Genomic DNA, 22120 nt, shown 5'->3' with positions numbered 1-22120 from the left:
TGTGCACAACCAGTTGTTAAGCTTTTATTCTGAAAATCCTTCATGACGACATCCGGGACTACCGCCCATTAGTATCATTAAAGTGGCTATTGACGCCGTTAACATGTATTACATATAAAGTTATGAAAGAGATAAGGAGGAGAAAAGGCATATGGAAGTAAGCAATGAATGTAAAATGTCGAAATCCTCTGTTTAACGCGATATCGGACACAGGAGAACGAGGGGGGAAGTCCCCTACGTCACCACAGCTCCCAGAGAGGAGGAGCGAACAGCCAGCAAGCGGGAAGGACGAATGCTTGTAAGCTCTCTTCTGCACGGCCAGCACCTGAGAGAGGAAGCTGCAGACTTTCTTGACGGAACAATATCCTGTTTGTGACTTTACCGCGCCTTTTTTATTAATTAAAGTACCAAATTTGAACCTCCAGAGACTCCATTTAGTCTCCTTTTTAAGCTTCTCTTTCCTGGACGCGAGAATAATGATCACAGTTAACAATATATACAGTGCAATAAGCTTCTTAGTGCAATAATAAGCTCCAGGGACGTTAATCTAACGTCGGTAATATTAACTTTATTTAATACAACATTTACGGTACAAGATTTACATCATACAGCCCATGTAGTATAATATTTTACAAATGATGAATTACAGCAAACATGTGCAATATATCCATTATTACAGCTCCGTGGCAGTAAGGCGATATGGTCCGTTGTTATTGTGCATCCATGGGTAAAGATAAATGCATGTAGTGCTGAACACGTAACATGAACGTGCCGGGCGGCGCGGTCCCGTGGGTTAGATGCGCGTTCATAATGCAGAGGGAAATAACTCTCAGAATAACATTATTAGCACATTATTACAACTTGAGGAACGAATGTTTTTAATAAGGGCTATACAAGTTTATTTAGTTTTTTAAAAATTATCCAACGAGTTACAGACCACTCTTTCCCAATGTAAGTCAATGGGAAAAAGTGTTTCCGGGCCCAGCAACCTAAAGGAAGTGTAGTACCGCCGTTTGGCCACAACGAATATTCTCATCAGACTCCGGCGCACTTCCTGGGGGCTTGAGGGGTAGGGTGTAGGGGGCGGTTTGGGAATGGGCCTTAATGTGTGTGGCAAAAAAATAATGACCATAGGGGCACTGAGCTGCCATCCCCACAATACGTCATCTCACATAATTCAGAGCTGATTGGCTGTAAGTAGCCTACATGTGCCGCGAAAAGTGTGACCTGCGAGGCCGCAGTTTCATACTATTCACACGTCATCATATTTACACACACGGAAACCTACCGACTACGTTTGCAGTTAAAAAGCCATTATATAATGTTGGTGTTATTTTTCTTCCTGCTTTTATTCTGAAATTCTCAAACCGGAAGTGACCTCTCTCACTAACTGATAGCAACATTGAGTCTCGTCGCGACAGTTTTCTCTCTTTGTTCTCCCGATAAAGAGTGTGTTTTCTCCCGCAGTTCTGATCCTCCAGAGCCTCGGTGTGTCCGGATGAACTCTCCGAGTTTACTCTGATCTGTTCGGCTTCATCTGGAGCTTCTACCTTACCGAATACCGAAGTTAGCTTAGCATGCTAGCTGGAAACACGTTAGCAACTGTGTGAGAGTTTGATGAAGAAAAAACAACACAATTAAGTGTGTGTGTGTGTGTGTGTGTGTGTGTGTGTGTGTGTGTGTGTGTGTGTGTGTGTGTGTGTGTGTGTGTGTGTGTGTGTGGGGTGTGTGTGTGTGTGTGTGTGTGTGTGTGTGTGTGTGTGTGTGTGTGTGTGTGTGTGTGTGTGTGTGTGTGTGTGTGTGTGTGTGTGTGTGTGTGTGTGTGTGTGTGTGTGTGTGTGTGTGTATAAACATGAGTGTTGTGCTGCTCTCGTTGGTGAAGCAGAGACTCTCTGCAGCTGCTGAAGAGATCTTTGCTCTGTTTGAAAGAACGATATCAGAGTACGAGGAGAAACTGTCTCGATCAAAAGAGGAACACGAGAGAGACCGGAAACTACTGGACGCTGTTTTACATTCTCAGATCCAGAGGACAGGTCGGTTCAGTGCACTCTCTAATGGATGTTCACGAGACTAAACGTTTTTTGAACATTTGAAAGTAAAATGCTTCAATCTGGTGCACTTTGAGCAGAATTACTAGAGACTAGATCTAGGGGGTACAACTCTAAACACCCATATGAAAAAGATCGGTTTATATTTCAATAATCAAATAAGTATGTGAACATAACCAATAACCTACCATAGCCAATAACAAATACATGTAACTTATTTTATTTTTGTTGTTCATTCATATCTTATTTTACCTTAACATTTATTTATGCATATTTTTGTATCTCTCCAGTTTTAAAGGATATTTTTGGTTTACTGTCCTATAGAATACATTGGAATGATTTCAAACTTGTTTATCCCAGTAATTATAAAGGAGTGCCTTGGAAATATTTGTTTACATAAATGGTGACCAAACCGTTTGAGACCCACTGAGATAACTTAGACTAAAGTGAACTATCTAAACCAGGGGTCTTCAACTAAAATTCAACGAGGTCCAGTTAGAGAAAATGTCCCCATGCAAAGGTCCGGAACGTCAAAATGTCTAAGTTGCTTCATGAATTAGTGTGATATATATATATATTGAAGTGACCTGTAGCTGTATCAACGTCTGCATGTAATCAACAACTGACTGCCAATCAAATAAAGAAAGTATAATTCAAAAACAACAATATTTATTGTCAATTAACATTGAACCCTACAGATATACAGTAAATACTGTGGATATGTGTAATGTTCCTCTCGGGCTGCATTTACAAATAAAATAGCTTTTGAAAATATGTGCATCTCAAAAGTGCTTAATTTTAGATAAATAAAATAAAGTGTAGCAGCAACTTGAGTTTCCCTTTTTCTTTGTTAACCGTTTCACATCATGACTTAACAGTTTCAGCCGATTATAGAACAACATCAGTCTTTACATCATAACAACTGAACAGTTTTAAAGTTTCTCTTTCTGTCCCTCTTATATTGCAGTCCCTCACTCACTTTGTTCTGTTCAGTGTGAGAATTGAGCTGGAGCTTATTGTCCTGCCAGGAGTTTAAATCTGGGCTGAAATGGAGTCAGGACCATTCTCATACACCTGCAGGTGCTCATTGGTTAGCCTCGGTTAGCTCATTGGTTAGCCTCGGTTAGCTCATTGGTTAGCCTCGGTTAGCTCATTGGTTAGCCTCGGTTAGCCTGGAACGATATTTAGTTCTAATTTTGATCCTGGTGGACTGATCGTATCGGGCTCTGAGACTGCTTATTTGTTGTGAGCTCAGTTCTGACTTGAGAGGGGATGTTTGGTCAAACACTTTGTGTTTTGTCTCATAGTGGCGTGTTGTCTCTTTTAATGAGCGCCACGGTCTCTGAACAAATGAGACACACTGGCTCTGAGCTCCCAGTGGGCAGGATGAGCATGAACGAGTCCACTCAGGGTTCAAAGCTCTGTTCTCACTGTCCACGTTCCTCTTCTTGGAGAGCGCCATGTGTAATTATTTGTCTCTGCCGCTAACACGCCTTTTCACTCTCCTCTCCGCTTCTCTCTGCCGCGCTCTCGTCTCTTCTTCTTCTGTTTCTCTCCCTGTATCTCTCTCTCGTCTCTTCTTCTGTGTTTCTCTCCCTGTATCTCTCTCTCGTCTCTTCTTCTTCTGTTTCTCTCCCTGTATCTCTCTCTCGTCTCTTCTTCTGTGTTTCTCTCCCTGTATCTCTCTCTCGTCTCTTCTTCTGTGTTTCTCTCCCTGTATCTCTCTCTCGTCTCTTCTTCTGTGTTTCTCTCCCTGTATCGCTCTCTCGTCTCTTCTTCTGTGTTTCTCTCCCTGTATCGCTCTCTCGTCTCTTCTTCTGTGTTTCTCTCTCTGTATCGCTCTCTCGTCTCTTCTTCTGTTTCTCTCCCTGTATCGCTCTCTCGTCTCTTCTTCTGTGTTTCTCTCCCTGTATCTCTCTCTCGTCTCTTCTTCTGTGTTTCTCTCCCTGTATCTCTCTCTCGTCTCTTCTTCTTCTGTTTCTCTCTCTGTATCGCTCTCTCGTCTCTTCTTCTGTGTTCTCTCCCTGTATCTCTCTCTCGTCTCTTCTTCTGTGTTTCTCTCCCTGTATCTCTCTCTCGTCTCTTCTTCTGTGTTTCTCTCTCTGTATCTCTCTCTCGTCTCTTCTTCTTCTGTTTCTCTCCCTGTATCTCTCTCTCCTCTCTTCTTCTGTGTTTCTCTCCCTGTATCTCTCTCTCGTCTCTTCTTCTGTGTTTCTCTCCCTGTATCGCTCTCTCGTCTCTTCTTCTGTTTCTCTCCCTGTATCTCTCTCTCGTCTCTTCTTCTGTGTTTCTCTCCCTGTATCGCTCTCTCGTCTCTTCTTCTGTTTCTCTCCCTGTATTGCTCTCTCGTCTCTTCTTCTGTGTTTCTCTCCCTGTATCTCTCTCTCGTCTCTTCTTCTGTGTTTCTCTCCCTGTATCGCTCTCTCGTCTCTTCTTCTGTGTTTCTCTCCCTGTATTGCTCTCTCGTCTCTTCTTCTGTGTTTCTCTCCCTGTATCGCTCTCTCGTCTCTTCTTCTGTGTTCTCTCCTGTATCTCTCTCTCGTCTCTTCTTCTGTGTTTCTCTCCCTGTATCGCTCACTCGTCTCTTCTTCTGTGTTTCTCTCCCTGTATCGCTCTCTTGTCTCTTCTTCTGTGTTTCTCTCCCTGTATCGCTCTCTCGTCTCTTCTTCTGTGTTTCTCTCCCTGTATCGCTCTCTCGTCTCTTCTTCTGTGTTTCTCTCCCTGTATCGCTCTCTCGTCTCTTCTTCTGTGTTTCTCTCCCTGTATTGCTCTCTCGTCTCTTCTTCTGTGTTTCTCTCCCTGTATCGCTCTCTCGTCTCTTCTTCTGTGTTTCTCTCCCTGTATCGCTCTCTCGTCTCTTCTGTGTTTTCTCTCCCCTGTATCGCTCACTCGTCTCTTCTTCTGTGTTTCTCTCCCTGTATCGCTCTCTCGTCTCTTCTTCTGTGTTTCTCTCCCTGTATCGCTCTCTCGTCTCTTCTTCTGTGTTTCTCTCCCTGTATCGCTCTCTCGTCTCTTCTTCTTCTGTGTTTCTCTCTCTGTATCTCTCTCTCGTCTCTTCTTCTGTTTCTCTCCCTGTATCTCTCTCTCGTCTCTTCTTCTGTGTTTCTCTCTCTGTATCGCTCTCTCGTCTCTTCTTCTGTGTTTCTCTCCCTGTATTGCTCTCTCGTCTCTTCTTCTGTGTTTCTCTCCCTGTATCGCTCTCTCGTCTCTTCTTCTGTGTTTCTCTCCCTGTATCGCTCTCTCGTCTCTTCTTCTGTGTTTCTCTCCCTGTATCGCTCTCTCGTCTCTTCTGTGTTTCTCTCCCTGTATCTCTCTCTCGTCTCTTCTTCTGTTTCTCTCCCTGTATCTCTCTCTCGTCTCTTCTTCTGTGTTTCTCTCTCTGTATCGCTCTCTCGTCTCTTCTTCTGTGTTTCTCTCCCTGTATTGCTCTCTCGTCTCTTCTTCTGTGTTTCTCTCCCTGTATCGCTCTCTCGTCTCTTCTTCTGTGTTTCTCTCCCTGTATCGCTCTCTCGTCTCTTCTTCTGTGTTTCTCTCCCTGTATCTCTCTCTCGTCTCTTCTTCTGTGTTTCTCTCCCTGTATCTCTCTCTCGTCTCTTCTTCTGTGTTTCTCTCTCTGTATCGCTCTCTCGTCTCTTCTTCTGTGTTTCTCTCCCTGTATTGCTCTCTCGTCTCTTCTTCTGTGTTTCTCTCCCTGTATCGCTCTCTCGTCTCTTCTTCTGTGTTTCTCTCCCTGTATCGCTCTCTCGTCTCTTCTTCTGTGTTTCTCTCCCTGTATCGCTCACTCGTCTCTTCTTCTGTGTTTCTCTCCCTGTATCGCTCTCTCGTCTCTTCTTCTGTGTTTCTCTCCCTGTATCTCTCTCTCGTCTCTTCTTCTGTGTTTCTCTCCCTGTATTGCTCTCTCGTCTCTTCTTCTGTGTTTCTCTCCCTGTATCGCTCTCTCGTCTCTTCTTCTGTGTTTCTCTCCCTGTATCTCTCTCTCGTCTCTTCTTCTGTGTTCTCTCTCTGTATCGCTCTCTCGTCTCTTCTTCTGTGTTTCTCTCCCTGTATTGCTCTCTCGTCTCTTCTTCTGTGTTTCTCTCCCTGTATCGCTCACTCGTCTCTTCTTCTGTGTTTCTCTCCCTGTATCTCTCTCTCGTCTATTCTTCTGTGTTTCTCTCCCTGTATTGCTCTCTCGTCTCTTCTTCTGTGTTTCTCTCCCTGTATCTCTCTCTCGTCTCTTCTTCTGTGTTTCTCTCCCTGTATCTCTCTCTCGTCTCTTCTTCTGTGTTTCTCTCCCTGTATCGCTCTCTCGTCTCTTCTTCTGTGTTTCTCTCCCTGTATCGCTCTCTCGTCTCTTCTTCTGTGTTTCTCTCCCTGTATCGCTCTCTCGTCTCTTCTTCTGTGTTTCTCTCCCTGTATCGCTCTCTCGTCTCTTCTTCTGTGTTTCTCTCCCTGTATCGCTCTCTCGTCTCTTCTTCTGTGTTTCTCTCCCTGTATCGCTCACTCGTCTCTTCTTCTGTGTTTCTCTCCCTGTATCGCTCACTCGTCTCTTCTTCTGTGTTTCTCTCCCTGTATCGCTCTCTCGTCTCTTCTTCTGTGTTTCTCTCCCTGTATCGCTCTCTCGTCTCTTCTTCTGTGTTTCTCTCCCTGTATCGCTCTCTCGTCTCTTCTTCTTCTGTGTTTCTCTCCCTGTATCGCTCACTCGTCTCTTCTTCTGTGTTTCTCTCCCTGTATCGCTCACTCGTCTCTTCTTCTGTGTTTCTCTCCCTGTATCGCTCTCTCGTCTCTTCTTCTGTGTTTCTCTCCCTGTATCTCTCTCTCGTCTCTTCTTCTGTGTTTCTCTCTCTGTATCGCTCTCTCGTCTCTTCTTCTGTGTTTCTCTCCCTGTATCGCTCTCTCGTCTCTTCTTCTTCTGTGTTTCTCTCTCTGTATCTCTCTCTCGTCTCTTCTTCTGTGTTTCTCTCCCTGTATCTCTCTCTCGTCTCTTCTTCTGTGTTTCTCTCCCTGCACCAGCTTTATCCACGCTGGCGTTACTGTTATCACTGGCTCAGTGTCATTTCATTTGACCAAATAGCTTTACATATACATTTAATAGATTTTATTATTATCCACCTTTTTGTTTTATGTCCTTTTATTTAAAACATTCTTTGAGACTTCATCTTCTGGTTCAAATTTCAATAAATGTAATTTGTATAATCACTCTTTTGTCTTTATTCTACATGAACATGTTAGAGATTCCATTCAAATCTGTTGATTATTCAGATCTTCCTCAGATTAGGAATAGTATGTCACATTGTTAATGCTAAATGTATATCATTTTCTCACAGGATGTAGAATGAAACAACACCGGTTTTATCCATTGTGTATGAACGCTTCAGCTCTTCAGACCAACATAGGAAGATGTGAGCATGTTCCTAATTGTGTTGGTATGCAGCCTAGGTCTGCTCTGTCTAATAAAGCAAATCTGCCACTTTTATATTGTAGAATTTGTTCAATTAAAGCAGTCTTTAATTGTTTGTCCTAAACATAGCAATATATGCTTTTCAAATTTAACATGTCTTTGAAAAATAATAGTGTACAGTTTATATTGTGTATCACCTTTAGCTTAAAAATACATAAATGTGTTTTTTTTATCCATAACATAAATAGACAGACACTTTATCAATCCCAAATTGGTAAATTATTTAACAGCAGCAGTGTGTTCAGGTATTACAATATTTGGAGTTGGAATAAAGTATAAACTACACATCACAAGTATAATGCACAGTAATCCATAAGAGAAGTCTGATATGTTAATGAAACTCCGACACTAACGTGGCCGAGTGGACTCCGGAGTTTGCTGCATGAGTTGCACTGTATGATCTGTGGTGTAGTTGGCTGTCACTCAACAAATGAGTAGCCAATGGGGTCGCACCCCTGAAAGTCCCGCCCACCTGGGAGGTTTGTGTCAAAATAGAAAACAAAAAATGAGGGACCGCAAACGAGAAGAGCTGCAGCGAGAGCAACAGTCAGATCATTGAGAAAGAAGAAACAAGAACTGCAAACAAAAACCTATGTTAAAACAAAGAAAAAAGACTTATAGTTTACATGATTACACAAATGATCTCTCCCTCGCTCACTCGCATTTTGGCTGTGAGCTGCGGGCGCCAGATAAGCCAACATCCCCCATTTCCATCACTTACAGCGCCCATCGTACAGGGCAAAGTGTAACCGGGGTGAAAAGGGTGTTACCTTTACTTAATTATGAATATTGTTACATCAAGGCCGAAAATCAGGATGAGCGCCAATGGTCAAAAATGTTTTTTTTCCCTCCCAGAACTGCCAGTGCAGCGCGACCCCCCCCCCCCCCCCCCCACCCATCAGCTGGTGGAGGTTTATTTAGAAATAATGAATATGAAATCTATTCTATAAATGTTTTTTATTTACCCAGTACCGATAGATAACCTGATAACGTTGGAGCTTAACAAAAAGGGGGATTTTGAGCTGTAATGAACACAGAAATGTTATCAGTAACGTCTCTGTTTCCTGTTTCCTGCAGATGTCCAACTGGTGGAGGTTAAAGAAGAGTTTCCCCCTGAGACCCCCCCACACATGAAAGAGGAACAGGAGGAACTCTGGATCAGTCAGGAGGGAGAGAAGCTTCAAGGGCTGGAGGAGGATGATAACAGCAAGTCAACATTCACTCCTGTCCCTGTGAAGAGTGAAGATGATGAACAGAGACCTCAGTCCTCTCAGCTTCGTCAGAGACAAACAGAAGCTGATGGAGAGGACTGTGGAGGACCAGAACCAGCCAAGAACTCTGATCTAGAGACACGTTTACAACCAGAGACTGAGGACAACCCTGGAGACTCTTCAGAACCTGACACTGAAGACAGTGCCGGTTGGAAGGAGACCAGAGACCCTCCGTCAGGTTCAAACTCTCGAGTCCCCGTCAGTGATTCAAGGCGTAGTTCTGCAAATAAACGCTGTAAATGCTCTCAGTGCGGGAACACATTTACCAAGAAGAGTGATCTGAATCGACACATGCTAATTCACACAGGAGAGAAACCCTTCAGCTGCGCACTGTGCAGTAAAAGGTTTATTCGCAGGTGTCATGTGACGAGACACATGCTAGTTCACACAGGAGAGAAACCCTTCAGCTGTTCACTGTGCAGTAAAAGGTTTATTCGCAGGAGTCATGTGACGAGACACATGGAAGTTCACACCTGAGAGAAACCATTCAGCTGCTCAGTTTGTGGGGAACCTTTTACACAAAGTGAACATTTACAGATTCACCTGAGAGTCCATGAAGAAGAGAAACCATTCAGCTGCTCTCTGTGTAGCAACAGATATACACAGAGAGGGGAATTAAACCTTCACATGCAGGTTCACACCGGAGAGAAACCCCACGGTTGCTAACAGAAGTGGAAGATATTTACTCAGATGTCAAATCAAATCAAGTTTTATTTATATAGCACATTTATAAACGATTTTTCGTCGAGCCAAAGTGCTGTACATATAATAAAAATAGCCTACAGTAGAGACACTTTACAGCAAATACAACAGATGTAGTCCGAACACTTGCAAGTTCACACTGAGGAGAAACCTTTCAGCTGCTCCGATTGTGATAAATATTTTTAGACGAAGTGACATTTCAAAGATTCACATGAGATTTGGAGGAGAAACGATGTGGCTGCCGTGTTGGTGAGCAAGGATTCTCTTGGATTTATGAACTCAGAAACCGTCAAAATGCCAAACGATAAATAACGTCTAACTTTACTGAATACAAAGGACATCTGGAGAGTATGACAACATGACTTCTACTTGAACTGATGCTCTAAATATCTTGTAAATTATTTACTTAAATGTGCATTTTTTTTAAGCATCTAAAAATAAACCTGCTTTTTATTTTGTATTACTTTACACATCTTAGATTTAAGAATGAACATATGTCAAAGGAAAACTTTTGTGGTCAACAAAGTAATAAAAGGCAAATGAATAAATAAAACTCATCTTAATTTTTTCATCTTAGATAGATAAGATGCAAACTACTGTTTTTTGGTCAAGTCAACAGGGTCATGTCGACTATCTGTTGAGTCAAGATGTCAACTAAAGGTTACATTAAGCATTAGTTGACTATCAGCATACTTTTAGTAGGCATGTGTTAGGACTATCCAATTCAAGTGAAAAACTGTTGAACAGTAGAAAGTCTATAACCTATCAACAGAACACATTCATCCACTAATGATATGCAACAGACATGGGAATAGAGCTAAATGTTTTTGCACAACTGATCACGAGCACCGGATAACTGAAATCAATGCCAGGCTATAAAGCACACTAGAACAAACACTATAGGCAGCACATCAGAGAAAGAAAGCTTTTTTATTTTAAGAATATACTAACAGAAGAACATTAAATTAGAACCCCCCCCAACCACATTCATTCCTACTAAAGGACATATGAAGCTTAGCGCAAGTTCAGACAGGAAGACCTATCACTCCGTATTGCACGTCATGGCAATACTCGCTCCCTGCACTAATGACAGGGAGCGCCACTCCTCAGCTAACCTATCACTCCCCTCCATTTACAAGCCTAATCATCGCACCTGTTAATCCCTCTATATATGCTCTCCCCTTTCCTATCAGCTGTCTTCCAGGTGTCAACGCGCAACCCTCCTCCACCCCTTCGCCTCCTGCTTTCAACTCAGGGCCAAGCTTAACCTTCTCCCTTCCAACCGGACCTAACCACTTATCACCACCACCAGTGTCTAGACCCAGGGGGGTTCATCGGAAACGGTTCTTCCCTTCCCGATTGATATCCTACAAAACCTGGGCCTAATCGCCAAAACACATTTCATTAATTTGTTATAAACTGTCATCATTATGTTTCATTTATATAATGTGACCGATAATAAATATGTATTCCATACATCACGTCTCTCCTGATTGAACTAAAGTTAATTGCAGATTAAACAAATAAATTAAAAAAGGGAATGTTATGTTCAGGTTAATACCTTTTATTAAAATTTGATTATTTCAATACAGTTTTCCTAAAACAGTAACAAGTTTGTTTAAAAGCACAACACATGAACACACATGGAGACACATGGTTATTACTTGATGGTTATTCCAACTGGCTCGTGGGCAACGTATCACTTCATGCTGTGCATCACGAGCCTGTTGCACTTCGACCTCTGCTGTTCCCTGTATATACAAACAAAACACTACATTGAGTACAAATCAGGACACACCATGTGTTTTCCTCAACAACAAAAACACACCCGTCTTGAAATCATAACGAGCCAGTTTACATTAGCTGTTAACAGACGGTAACAGAGCTGCTATTCACATGCATTACAAGGGGTTCAAGCCATCGAAACAAAAAGCCGGTTTGCAAGAAAAATAACCACATAGTATGATATTGATATAGTTCATAAAATGTCCAACTACTTATGTTTAACCCCACCTCATGCTCAGAGATTTATATAAAGTGGCACATGGGTTCTAGAATAAATAACAGATGATTATTCTATCTTGATAAGTGAGAGCGCAGGCCAGTCTACATGAACGCAGGGCAAGGCACGTTTCTGTCCAAAGGTTCCATGATGGAGTCGATACTGTTTTAAAATATCACTTTGAGTGGTTACATTCTGCATAGTTTACATCTCCATCCCATCTGTGATTCCAAAAATAGAAATTGGTACATTTACCTGATTATATTAGAATGTAAACATAACGTCTTGAATGAACCTCTGAAACAATAAGTCTGACACACTCAAGGGCTTACCTGATGTGAACCTGAAGTCGATAGCAGGAGGCAACATGTCTTCAAGAGAAGGTGGGACTGTTTTCTGGTGAGGCAAATAAAAGAATAAAATAGTTACATGATGACAATGTGATGCCCCTGTGGGTTCATCATTAGAGAGGGTGTGGCTGTGCTGTATTGATTGCATTGATTGCAGTAACTCAGGGCACCTGGGTCTGGTGCCCTGCAGCTATTTAACCTGTTAAACCCCGAGCCTGTTTTTCAGGTTTCAGGCTAGAAAATGACATTCCCAGAACAAATGACCATATCTTCTAAAAGGGTTACATTAATAATCTTTTTTCTCAAAGTAAGGATAAACCTGTGAGTTGGATGTAGAAAAGTCAGATTCAATATAGATGTTTTTTATTTTAAAGAAAATTCAGATTGAACATGGTAAAAAACTGTAAATTATAGTGTCCGTCCAAAAAATATCTTGCACTTATAGTGAAAACTAACCTTGGATGATGGGTTAGTAGACTAAAAGCTTTAGGAATCCAAAGTACAACATATAATAAGTACCCTGTATCAAGATTGATGCAAAACAAGTGATATTTGACCTTTTTAGACAGATTTAGCAAAAAAACCCTCTTCTGGGGCCATTTGGGTGGATTTTCCATATCTCTGGCCCCCCTTGCTCGATTTTGACATGTGACATCTCTTTCTGACCGTCAGAGCCAATGGAATCGAGGGGAACTCCCACATAGTCCTTATTTGGTCATGTGTATGTGTGAGACTGCTGCATCGCCGAGACCGGAAGCAGCAGCTAGCTGTGGTGGCTACCATTAGCAGCTAGCATTTACTCCCCGATTATTACATAAAAATGGAATTATGGATTATAAATTCAATCAGTTTTTTATACATGGACGTTAATAATTTATGGATTAACCGATTCAGCCGCGTTTTTTCTCATTTTAATGCCATTGAACACGTACTTTGATCAGATACTTTGAGACAGCTACTTGTGAGACGATCTCCCTAGAAGCTTCGTAAAGGTACGTGTTGTGATGACTGTATTTGCTTCCCCTGTCACGAGTCCGGATCACTCAGTGATGATACTATATACCTACATAATCTATGGAGTCTCATCTTTAATCGGATATATTGTATGTGCAGCTATGATAAGTAATAAGGGTACTTTTATCTTGAGTTCTGTGCCAATGTCCGTTAGCATTTTTCGCTCAGGGGTAATTTAGATGCTTCTTGTGAGACTTGTGTTTTGTTTTGGTAAACATGGTTTGTATCGTCAGTTAGCTGAGATTATTTCCGTTAATCTGGTATAACACATTAATAGGTTCTTAAATATTAAGATCCCCTGAGACACAGTATCGTGAAAAAAAGACCCGGCGGGGACCTTCGGGCTTAACAGGTTAAAGCCTCTCTGTTCCCTCTCTGTTTTTCCCTGCAGGCACCCGGCTCTGTTGAGTATAACAAATTGGTTGATTTTAATTGTTTGTTCTAAATAAACATATTTTGATAACCGTTGACATGGTGTGTCTCCTCTTTGTTGTGTCCTTTTGAGCCAGGTCATAACAAAGAGGAGACACACCATGTCAACGATTATCAAGCCTCCTGTGCTCGCCATGAGTACACACTGAAGTAACGGCACTGTCCGAATCTGACCAGTTTCTTGCTGCAGCTACGCGTTCAAATAGAGTGGGGGAAAAAATGTCAGGGTCACGCTCATTAAACGTTGGCACTAACCGCAAGCTAGAAATAACATCGCCACTACCTGATGCAAAACTATCGGCATCAGCCCCCACCGAAAAAAACTTGCCCTTTTCAATCAGCCGTAATCTAGCATGTTCCACCTCACATTTCATCTTTTCCACCTCCAGCACCTTCTCCACCTCTAAACGCTTCTCTACCTCCTGCTGCTGAAACTGCTTGGCCAAAAGCTCTTTTTGCTGCTCGAACGTCAAACCAGCGGTCTGAACCACTACCGGCCCGACCCCTGCCGCACCAGACTCGCTCTTCTGCAACACCCCCTGCTCAAACAAAGTTGACAGCTTTAATCTCATGTTTCCGCTTGCTCAATACCGAATCCTGATCCGATTCTTCTGTTCCTCAGATAATACAGCTGCACCGTGTACACTAGCTCTATTTGTTTTTGCCATTGCAATTCACCATAAGCAATTGTTAACTGTAACGTCTATGCCAACCGACTGTAATTTGTAATGTATTTTACTATACTTTAACGGTTCTGGCAACCACAGCAGCCCAAATGTTAACGTAAATGTCAAGTTTTATTTTTACAGTGTACTTATATCTGTACATTTCTTTTCAGTTTGCTTGAAGAAGTGGCTTCAACAGACAGAAGTGCAGGCCAGATTGGGAAAGGCTGGACGCTACACAGCGGGAAACATTATGGACATGAACAAGGAGAAACAAAAAACACTTTCTTTGTTGCCTTTTCCTTATCATACATAGTGTTACTGTTTTTGTTACCATTTAAATATTGAATTCTATTTATCACTTTTATTTTAAATCAAATGCACCGGTTGTAGATAATATATTTCAGTCAGACAACTCACGTGTTCCTTTAACATGTTTATTAGAAGCAGCATATAGTTAAGTTTGGCGACTAGGCTCGGGCATCATCACTCCATAGATATACATAGCACGATGAGTGATGATTAGATAACTAACCCCCGAGCCTACAGGTGGAAGCTGGGGTGGAAGCTGGGGTGGTGGTGGGGCAGGCAAGCAGCAGCGACGTAGAGGTGGCTGCAGCAATAGCAGCAGCAAGCAATGCATGGAGAGAGATCTGGCAGGTTCAATAGAGCGGCGTATTAAGGAGACTCTGTTTGGTTGGTTGTAGAGTGGCAAGGGGCGTTATGTATGAATGCAGCATAAGTGCTCGAGTTGACTGCCTGAACTAGCTCGCAGGCTTCGCCTCATTTATTTTGATGTGTAGGTTGATTTGCAGGTTGGTTGTTATTTGTATTGTTACTGTGTATTTTATTATATTAACTAGCTATTTATTACATTTAAATACTGTTATGAACACGATACAATGTCTTTATTTTGGTCGATACCAGAATACATGACATGATGAATCTTTGTAATATATTTATGTTCTCTAGTTTAAATAATCATACCAGTATTTAATGTATGCTGGTCACCTGGAGCTGTGGTCTCAAGGTCCTAGGTGCCTCAAGGGGCGGTAACCCTCGAACCTCCTGGTGGACACCAGTGGTCAGGGAAGCCGTCCGACTGAAGAAGGAGGCCTTCAGGGATTTGTTATCCCGGGGGACTCCCGAGGCAGTTGCAAGGTACCGACAGGCCCGAAGGGCAGCAGCCTCATCCGTGGCCGAGGCAAAGCAGCGGGTGTGGGAGAAGTTCGGAGAAGACATGGAGAAGGACTTTCGGGCGGCACCAAAGTTGTTCTGGAAAACTGTCCGACACCTCAGGAGGGGGAAGCAGGGAACCATCCAAGCTGTGTACAGTAAGGATGGGACGTTGTTGACCTCAACTGATGGAGTGTTAGGGCGTTGGAAGGAACACTTTGAGGAACTCCTGAACCCGACAACTCCGCCCTCTATGTTAGAGGCAGAGCTGGAGTATGACGGGGGATCAACACCAATCTCCCGGGGGGAGGTCACTGAGGTCGTCAAAATACTCCACAGTGGCAAAGCCCCGGGGGTGGATGAGATCCGCCCGGAAATGCTGAAGGCTCTGGGTGTTGAGGGACTGTCATGATTGACACGTCTCATCAACGTTGCGTGGAAGTCGGAAACGGTACCGAAGGAGTGGCAGACCGGGGTGGTGGTTCCCCTTTTTAAAAAGGGGGATCAGAGGGTGTGTGCCAATTACAGAGGCATCACACTACTCAGCCTCCCCGGGAAAGTTTACTCTAAGGTACTCGAAAGGAGGGTCAGGCCGATTGTCGAACCTCAGATTGAGGAGGAACAATGCGGATTCCGTCCTGGTCGTGGAACGACGGATCAGCTTTTACTCTCGCAAGGATCCTGGAGGGGGCCTGGGAGTACGCTTATCCGGTCTACATGTGTTTTGTAGACTTGGAGAAGGCGTATGACCGAGTTCCCAGGGAGTTACTGTGGGAGGTGCTGCGGGAGTATGGGGTGAGGGGGGTCTCTACTCAGGGCCATCCAATCTCTGTACTCCCAAAGCGAGAGCTGTGTCCGGGTCCTCTGCAGTAAGTCGGACCCATTTCCGGTGAGGGTTGGCCTCCGCCAGGGCTGCGCTTTGTCACCAATCCTGTTTGTAATATACATGGATTCGGATTTCGAGGCGTAGTCATGGGGGAGGGGGTCTGCAGTTCGGTGGACTAAGGATTGCACCACTGCTTTTTGCAGATGATGTGGTTCTAATGGCTTCATCGGTCTGCGACCTTCAGCACTCACTGGATCGGTTCGCAACCGAGTGTGAAGCGGCTGGGATGAGGATCAGCACCTCCAAATCTGAGGCCATGGTTCTCAGCAGGAAACCGATGGACTGTCCACTTCAAGTAGGGAATGAGTCCTTACCCCAAGTGAAGGAGTTCAAGTATCTCGGGGTCTTGTTCTCGAGTGAGGGAACAATGGAGCGTGAGATGGGCCGGAGAATCGGAGCAGCGGGAGCGGTACTGCAGTCGCTTTACCGCACCGTTGTGACGAAAAGAGAGCTAAGCCAGAAAGCAAAGCTCTCTGTCTACCGGGCCATTTTCGTTCCTACCCTCACCTATGGTCCTGAAGGATGGGTCACGACCGAAAGAACGAGATCGCGGATACAAGCGGCCGAGATGGGTTTTCTCCACAGGGTGGCTGGTGTCTCCCTTAGGGATAAGGTGAGAAGTTCGGTCATCAGGGAGGGACTCAGAGTTGAGTCGCTCCTCCTTCGCGTCGAAAGGAGCCAGTTGAGGTGGTTCGGGCACCTAGTTAGGATGCCACCTGGGCGCCTCCCTAGGGAGGTGTTCCAGGCACGTCCAGCTGGGAAGAGACCAAGGGGTAGACCTAGGACCAGGTGGAGGGATTATATCTCTTTGCTGGCCTGGGAGTGCCTTGGGATCCCCCAGTCAGAGCTGGTTGATGTCGCCAGGGAAAATAAAGTTTGGGGCTCTCTGCTGGAACTGCTACCCCCGCGACCCGACCACGGATAAGCGGGAGAAGATGGATGGATGGATGGATGGTCACCTGGAATCCTGATAATCTCCCAGCATGGTATATTTAATACTATTATTAAACATAAACTGTTGATAGATGGAAGCTGGTGACCAGCCCAGCATACCATACTATTTTTTTTAGCTGCCAGGATGGCTGGTTTAGCTGGTTTAGCTGGTGCACCAGCTAAACCAGCTAAACCAGCTAAACCAGCTAAACCAGCTAAACCAGCTAAACCAGCCATCCTGGCAGCTAAAGGGTCCAAAACCCCTCTAAACCAGCCTGGCTGGTCAACAACCAGCCTGACCAGCTAAGTTGATCTGAGCTGGTTTTTTCAGCAGGGTAGACGCCGCGGCAGACAGGGAGAATGAAAAAACATGGATACAAATCAAAGAAAATAAAAAGGTGAAGTCACTCGCAGGTGGAGCATATAAATGTCGCAATTCGACAGACCTTTTTGGCAGCAGCGCTGTGCAAGATGATGAAGAGGATGATGAGGGTGCGAGTTCCGATATACAGCCAGCCTCCTGCGTTCATGATGAGGGAGTTGAACTGGTGGAAGAACCAGCTCAACTGGTACATACAAGTGCAGTGCCACATTTCACCGGTCATGTGATCACGTCACGTGACAATGACGTCACATTCCCACACATATATAAGAAGCAGCCTGTCACTTGAAGCTTCACAATCTCCATCTCTCCAACGGTTCAGTGCAACTTTAACAGACAGAGACGGTGACATCATCATGCTGGCTTTCCTCTTCCTGTTGGGCCTGGCTCTGGGTGCTGTGTCTTCTTCAGATTACCCTCAAATGGAGCTACAGCAAGACACCTGTCCCTCCTTCTGGATCTCCTTCAACGGCCGCTGCTACAAGTACTTCAACACAGAGAGGACCTGGGCTGAAGCAGAGTTCCACTGTGTGTCCCAGGGAGGCAACCTGGTGTCTATCCACAGCAGAGAGGAAGAGGAATATGTCAAAATCCTGATAAAAGAATCTGACCCTGCTGGGGGAGCAACATGGATCGGACTCAATGACTTCTACGAAGAAGGAAGATGGATATGGTCTGATGGGTGTGTAGCCAAGTATTTCTTTTGGTATAGACAACCAAACAACAGCGAACTAGGTGAAGACTGTGTTCTCAACAACTGGAGGGGGAAGTGGAAAGATGTGCCTTGTTCAAAATTATTTCCCTCAGTTTGTGCATCTCCCACAACTTGTCCTTAAACTGAGATGTTACGTGTTCACCTGTTTTGTTAACATGATAACAATAAAGACACAGATGTAAACTTGTGTGTCAACAGAAGTCCTTTTGTCTAACCTTTATTCTCATGAATGTTACATATTCACACTGGTCGCTCCAGGGGTTAATCAGAGGAATTATTTCTACACTTTTTTTTTAATACATTTAGTAAATAATATTGATGATGCATTATTATTACATTTTGATCCACATATTTTAGACGTTGCTTATTATTCTTGGTATTATACCTATTTGTTTTAACCACACAGTTGTATATCGTCACCTTCTTAGTCGTATTTGAGTTTTTCAAAAAATGACTATTGACGTACAAATAACACTGTTGTGTGAAATAAGAGTATTAGATTACTTGAACATGTTGTTGTGACTTAGGCAAAACAGTGCACTTTTCTTTCCCGCACTACTGTGACAGACCATGGGGCAGGGACAGCCACTAACAGTTTAAAATACTAGAGGAGCACACAGAGACTCAGGAAACAGAGGGCAGTTTGGCCGTGGTTGGCCCTTTAATTCAATATAGAAAACTCAAAAGGTACAACTTAAATCACTCTTGGCTAAATAAAACAAAAGGCAAGTAAATAAAACGCTGAGGAGGCATGTGCCTCTCCTCACTACTCCCTCCAGCTCTTCTTTGCTGTGTTTTTAATTGTAGCTACCCCTTTTCCATTTAAATCAGTTTTTCTCCCCTGAATCTTTCTCAGTCATATTGGGGTGTGTGTGTGTGGGTTTGAGAGAGTGTGTGTGTGTGTGTGTGTGTGTGTGTGTGTGTGTGTCTAATTATGTGGCAAATTGTCAAAAAACTGATGCCACTCGACAGGCATGCCATGCCTCTCCTTGATTGGCAGAGCATCAACTTCAGCAGTTGCAGCTACCTGTTGATATTCCCGATGTAGTTGGGAGATGGCTGTGCCTGGGTGAAGGAACTTCTTGTCTTTGTGTAGGTCGCTGTGCTTCTGCAGTAGTGTGAATCAACAGTGGGCAGATCCTTCAACCAGTCCTTAAGGAAATCTGTGACAGCAGTTTCCAGCTTTGCATTTTTGCCACTCTTAGGTGGAGATGTAGTTGGCGGGTCTGCCACTTGTTCGTCATGGTCGATGGTGTCTTTGTTCAGTCTACATTAGCTAGTAACTTCTATAGTAGCTACAGTAACTATAGTAGCTACAGTAGCTACAGTAACTATAGTAGCTACATTAGCTACAGTAACTATAGTAGCTACAGTAGCTTCGGTAGCTACATAACTACATTAGCTACAGTAACTATAGTAGCTACATTAGCTACAGTAACTATAGTAGCTACAGTAGCTTCGGTAGCTACAGTAACTACATTAGCTACAGTAACTATAGTAGCTACAGTAGTTTCGGTAGCTACAGTAACTATATTATCTACAGTAACGATAGTAGCTTCGGTAGCTACAGTAACTACATTAGCTACAGTAACTATAGTAGCTACAGCTGCTAGAGTAACTATAGTAGCTACATTAGCTACAGTAACTATAGTAGCTACAGTAGCTAGAGTAACTATAGTAGCTACAGTAGCTAGAGTAACTATAGTAGCTACATTAGCTACAGTAACTATAGTAGCTACAGTAGCTAGAGTAACTATAGTAGCTACAGTAGCTAGAGTAACTATAGTAGCTACAGTAACTACATTAGCTACAGTAACTATAGTAGCTACAGTAGCTACAGCTGCTAGAGTAACTATAGTAGCTACATTAACTATAGTAGCTACAGTAACTATAAACTGTGAAAGTAAAAGTCTAAATAACTACACAACATTTATAGCCTAGCCTATAGTCAACACAGTCTCAAGACATTTCGTGTTATAGTCACAAAATTAATCTATTGATTCGTGTTCACCAACATGTTTTTCGCAATTTTCTTCTTGTCACACAGAGCGATTTAAAAAACAATGTAAATAATAACAAATTAGAAGGAAAAAAAGATTTTAAAAAATACAGATTTCAGTATTCTGAGGCTCTGAGGCCCATTTATTTTCCTCGCGGATGGCAACAAAACTCCAACAATTATACAATTTAAAATAAAAGGGATAGGGTTGGGCTTAGGGTAAGATATTGAGTAAGAAAATGTTTTTATGAACCACGCGGCTTCTGGTATTCCAAGACCCGACCGGTCAAAAAGACGTGGTGCAGGTGTAACCCCGGTGTAGTGTCCCCTCGGCAACAGACCACTGAGAGCTGGTGATTACTTCAGTTTATTTCCATACCTGCATTGCAATGGACAGCATACAATGGACACGTGAGCTGCGTTTCTCAACAGATCCTCACGCGGTATCTAAATCTCCTTTACAAAATAAGTGTCCAATAATCAACAACACAACAATGATCGTATAGTGGTATAAACAATGTGAAACTTTAAACATAAACAAACTGGTGTACAAAACTCACATACCTGCATTGCAATGGACAACATACAATGGACACGTGAGCTGCGTTCTGTTGGAGAGATAGCACCACGCTCACGTTAGCCTATTAGCTCAAATTAGCTATTGACGATCACATTAATAAATCATATAACACAAATAGCGAAAAACACAAAAAACATGTTGCTGTGAGCATTAAACGACTAACATTAAACTAAACAAACACAACAGAACGTTATTGTCCTAATAAAATAATAACATACATTTTGTCCACAGACATAATACAAAAGCACCTTACTCTCAACTAGGGATGTGCATCTCCATCACTGAGGCCGATGCGATGCGCATCTCGATATGTTGCCACGATACGATACATTAACGATACATTTGAAACACCAGGCGATGCGATACGATACGATTCACCCCTGTTGCGATACAGTTCGATACGATTTGATTCAACATTATGCGATTCGGTGCGATACGATGCGATTCAACACGATGCAAAAATAATGATACTTCAATTTGGTACGACAGAGGATTTTTGTTTTATTCCTTATATGCAGCAAATCATACATTAACAAAAAAGTGCTTTACATATTTGGTACTGCACATCCCATCATGCCGTTTATTTTGTTGCCTTTAAAAGCTCTCCAGAGTACAATTGTATAACACCTCACAGTTAAACAATGTAAGGATGCATTGCTCATGATTAACAATGTGCAAATAACAGCTACCATAGAGCAATGCCCATACAGCTGCCAGCCTGATGTGCTTAACACTCATTCAGAGGCTAACTCACCAGTGAGCAGAAAGCGGTGGTTTCTATATGAACAATAAATAATACAAATAACCTTTCACAAACAGGTATTTCATAACTGCTTACAGTGAGGAAGACATTTAAATTATTATTGGCCGTCACAGGCTGCTGTAAACTAAACACCACTCTCTCTGACAGAACACCTCACTGAGTGATTTCACTCATATGTCTAACTTTCAGGTTTCTCTTTTCAGCCGCAGACCCCATGTCGACTCTTTATGTGCGTCGCTAAGTTCCTCGTACTACTTGTGTACTTTAAATCGGCTCGGCATCGTTAACAATTTGCGAGCGATTTTTCAAGTTGACCGTCTGTATAGTGCCGCGCACATATACCATCAGGACGTTACTGATGGGGTGCGGCTGCGGAGTGATACTGTGTGTATGCAAGCCCGCATCTAGGACGGATCTATGTATCATGGCTGTAGACCTGTTAAGTAATAAAGATACCTCATACAAAGGTCTACGGATACCTTATTACTCTCCATGACCTGCGGTCAACTATATAGCCTAGCATAAAGGACTATTACACAGACCCGGCGGCAGACATACGTCTCTGGGCGGGCATTTGATTTACCAGGGCGGGCCCACCCCGAAACTTACGTTTCCCGGGAAATCTCGAGATTGTCAAGGGGGGGGGGGTTTAGGTTGCCATAAGGCTGTTGACGGTCTTATTATAGGCTACATCCATTGGTTGTTTTTGTGGCACATTTGTAACGCTGTGCCAACTTGGGCAAGCACACATGGTGGAGAGGT

The 22120-nt window shown here is 43.2% G+C and overlaps 2 protein-coding genes across 3 annotated transcripts; both read left to right on the top strand.

Moving 5' to 3' along the window:
• Positions 1–1381: 1381 nt before the first annotated feature.
• On the top strand, positions 1382–10014 carry LOC117534792 (zinc finger protein 677-like). Of its 2 annotated transcripts, XM_034199014.1 has the most exons (3): positions 1382–2033; positions 7355–7429; positions 8566–10014. In XM_034199014.1, exons 1-3 carry the CDS (start codon positions 1853–1855, stop codon positions 9234–9236), a joined length of 927 nt encoding a protein of 308 aa, XP_034054905.1. In that variant the 5' UTR covers positions 1382–1852; the 3' UTR covers positions 9237–10014. The 2 variants fall into 2 exon arrangements, with proteins under 2 accessions (XP_034054905.1, XP_034054906.1); XM_034199015.1 differs by lacking the exon at positions 7355–7429.
• Positions 10015–17587: 7573 nt separating this feature from the next.
• On the top strand, positions 17588–18203 carry LOC117534794 (ladderlectin-like). The gene has a single exon (XM_034199017.1). It carries the CDS (start codon positions 17658–17660, stop codon positions 18135–18137), a length of 480 nt encoding a protein of 159 aa, XP_034054908.1. The 5' UTR covers positions 17588–17657; the 3' UTR covers positions 18138–18203.
• Positions 18204–22120: the final 3917 nt, after the last annotated feature.

The sequence above is a fragment of the Gymnodraco acuticeps genome, unplaced genomic scaffold, assembly GCF_902827175.1.
Source record: "Gymnodraco acuticeps unplaced genomic scaffold, fGymAcu1.1, whole genome shotgun sequence".
NCBI classification, from domain to species: domain Eukaryota; kingdom Metazoa; phylum Chordata; class Actinopteri; order Perciformes; family Bathydraconidae; genus Gymnodraco; species Gymnodraco acuticeps.
The sequence above is the reverse complement of the archived record's forward strand: the minus strand, read 5'-3'. Positions and strand labels throughout refer to the sequence as shown.

What these genes read in the sequence shown, in the direction of transcription:
- LOC117534794 (XM_034199017.1), top strand. Translation starts at nt 17,658, where the DNA reads ATGCTGGCTTTCCTCTTCCTGTTGGGCCTGGCTCTGGGTGCTGTGTCT.
- LOC117534792 (XM_034199014.1), top strand. Translation starts at nt 1,853, where the DNA reads ATGAGTGTTGTGCTGCTCTCGTTGGTGAAGCAGAGACTCTCTGCAGCT. An exon ending in TTCTCAGATCCAGAGGACAG is followed by an intron (nt 2,034 to 7,354) that starts GTCGGTTCAGTG and finishes ATTTTCTCACAG; the next exon opens with GATGTAGAATGAAACAACAC. An exon ending in TCAGACCAACATAGGAAGAT is followed by an intron (nt 7,430 to 8,565) that starts GTGAGCATGTTC and finishes TGTTTCCTGCAG; the next exon opens with ATGTCCAACTGGTGGAGGTT.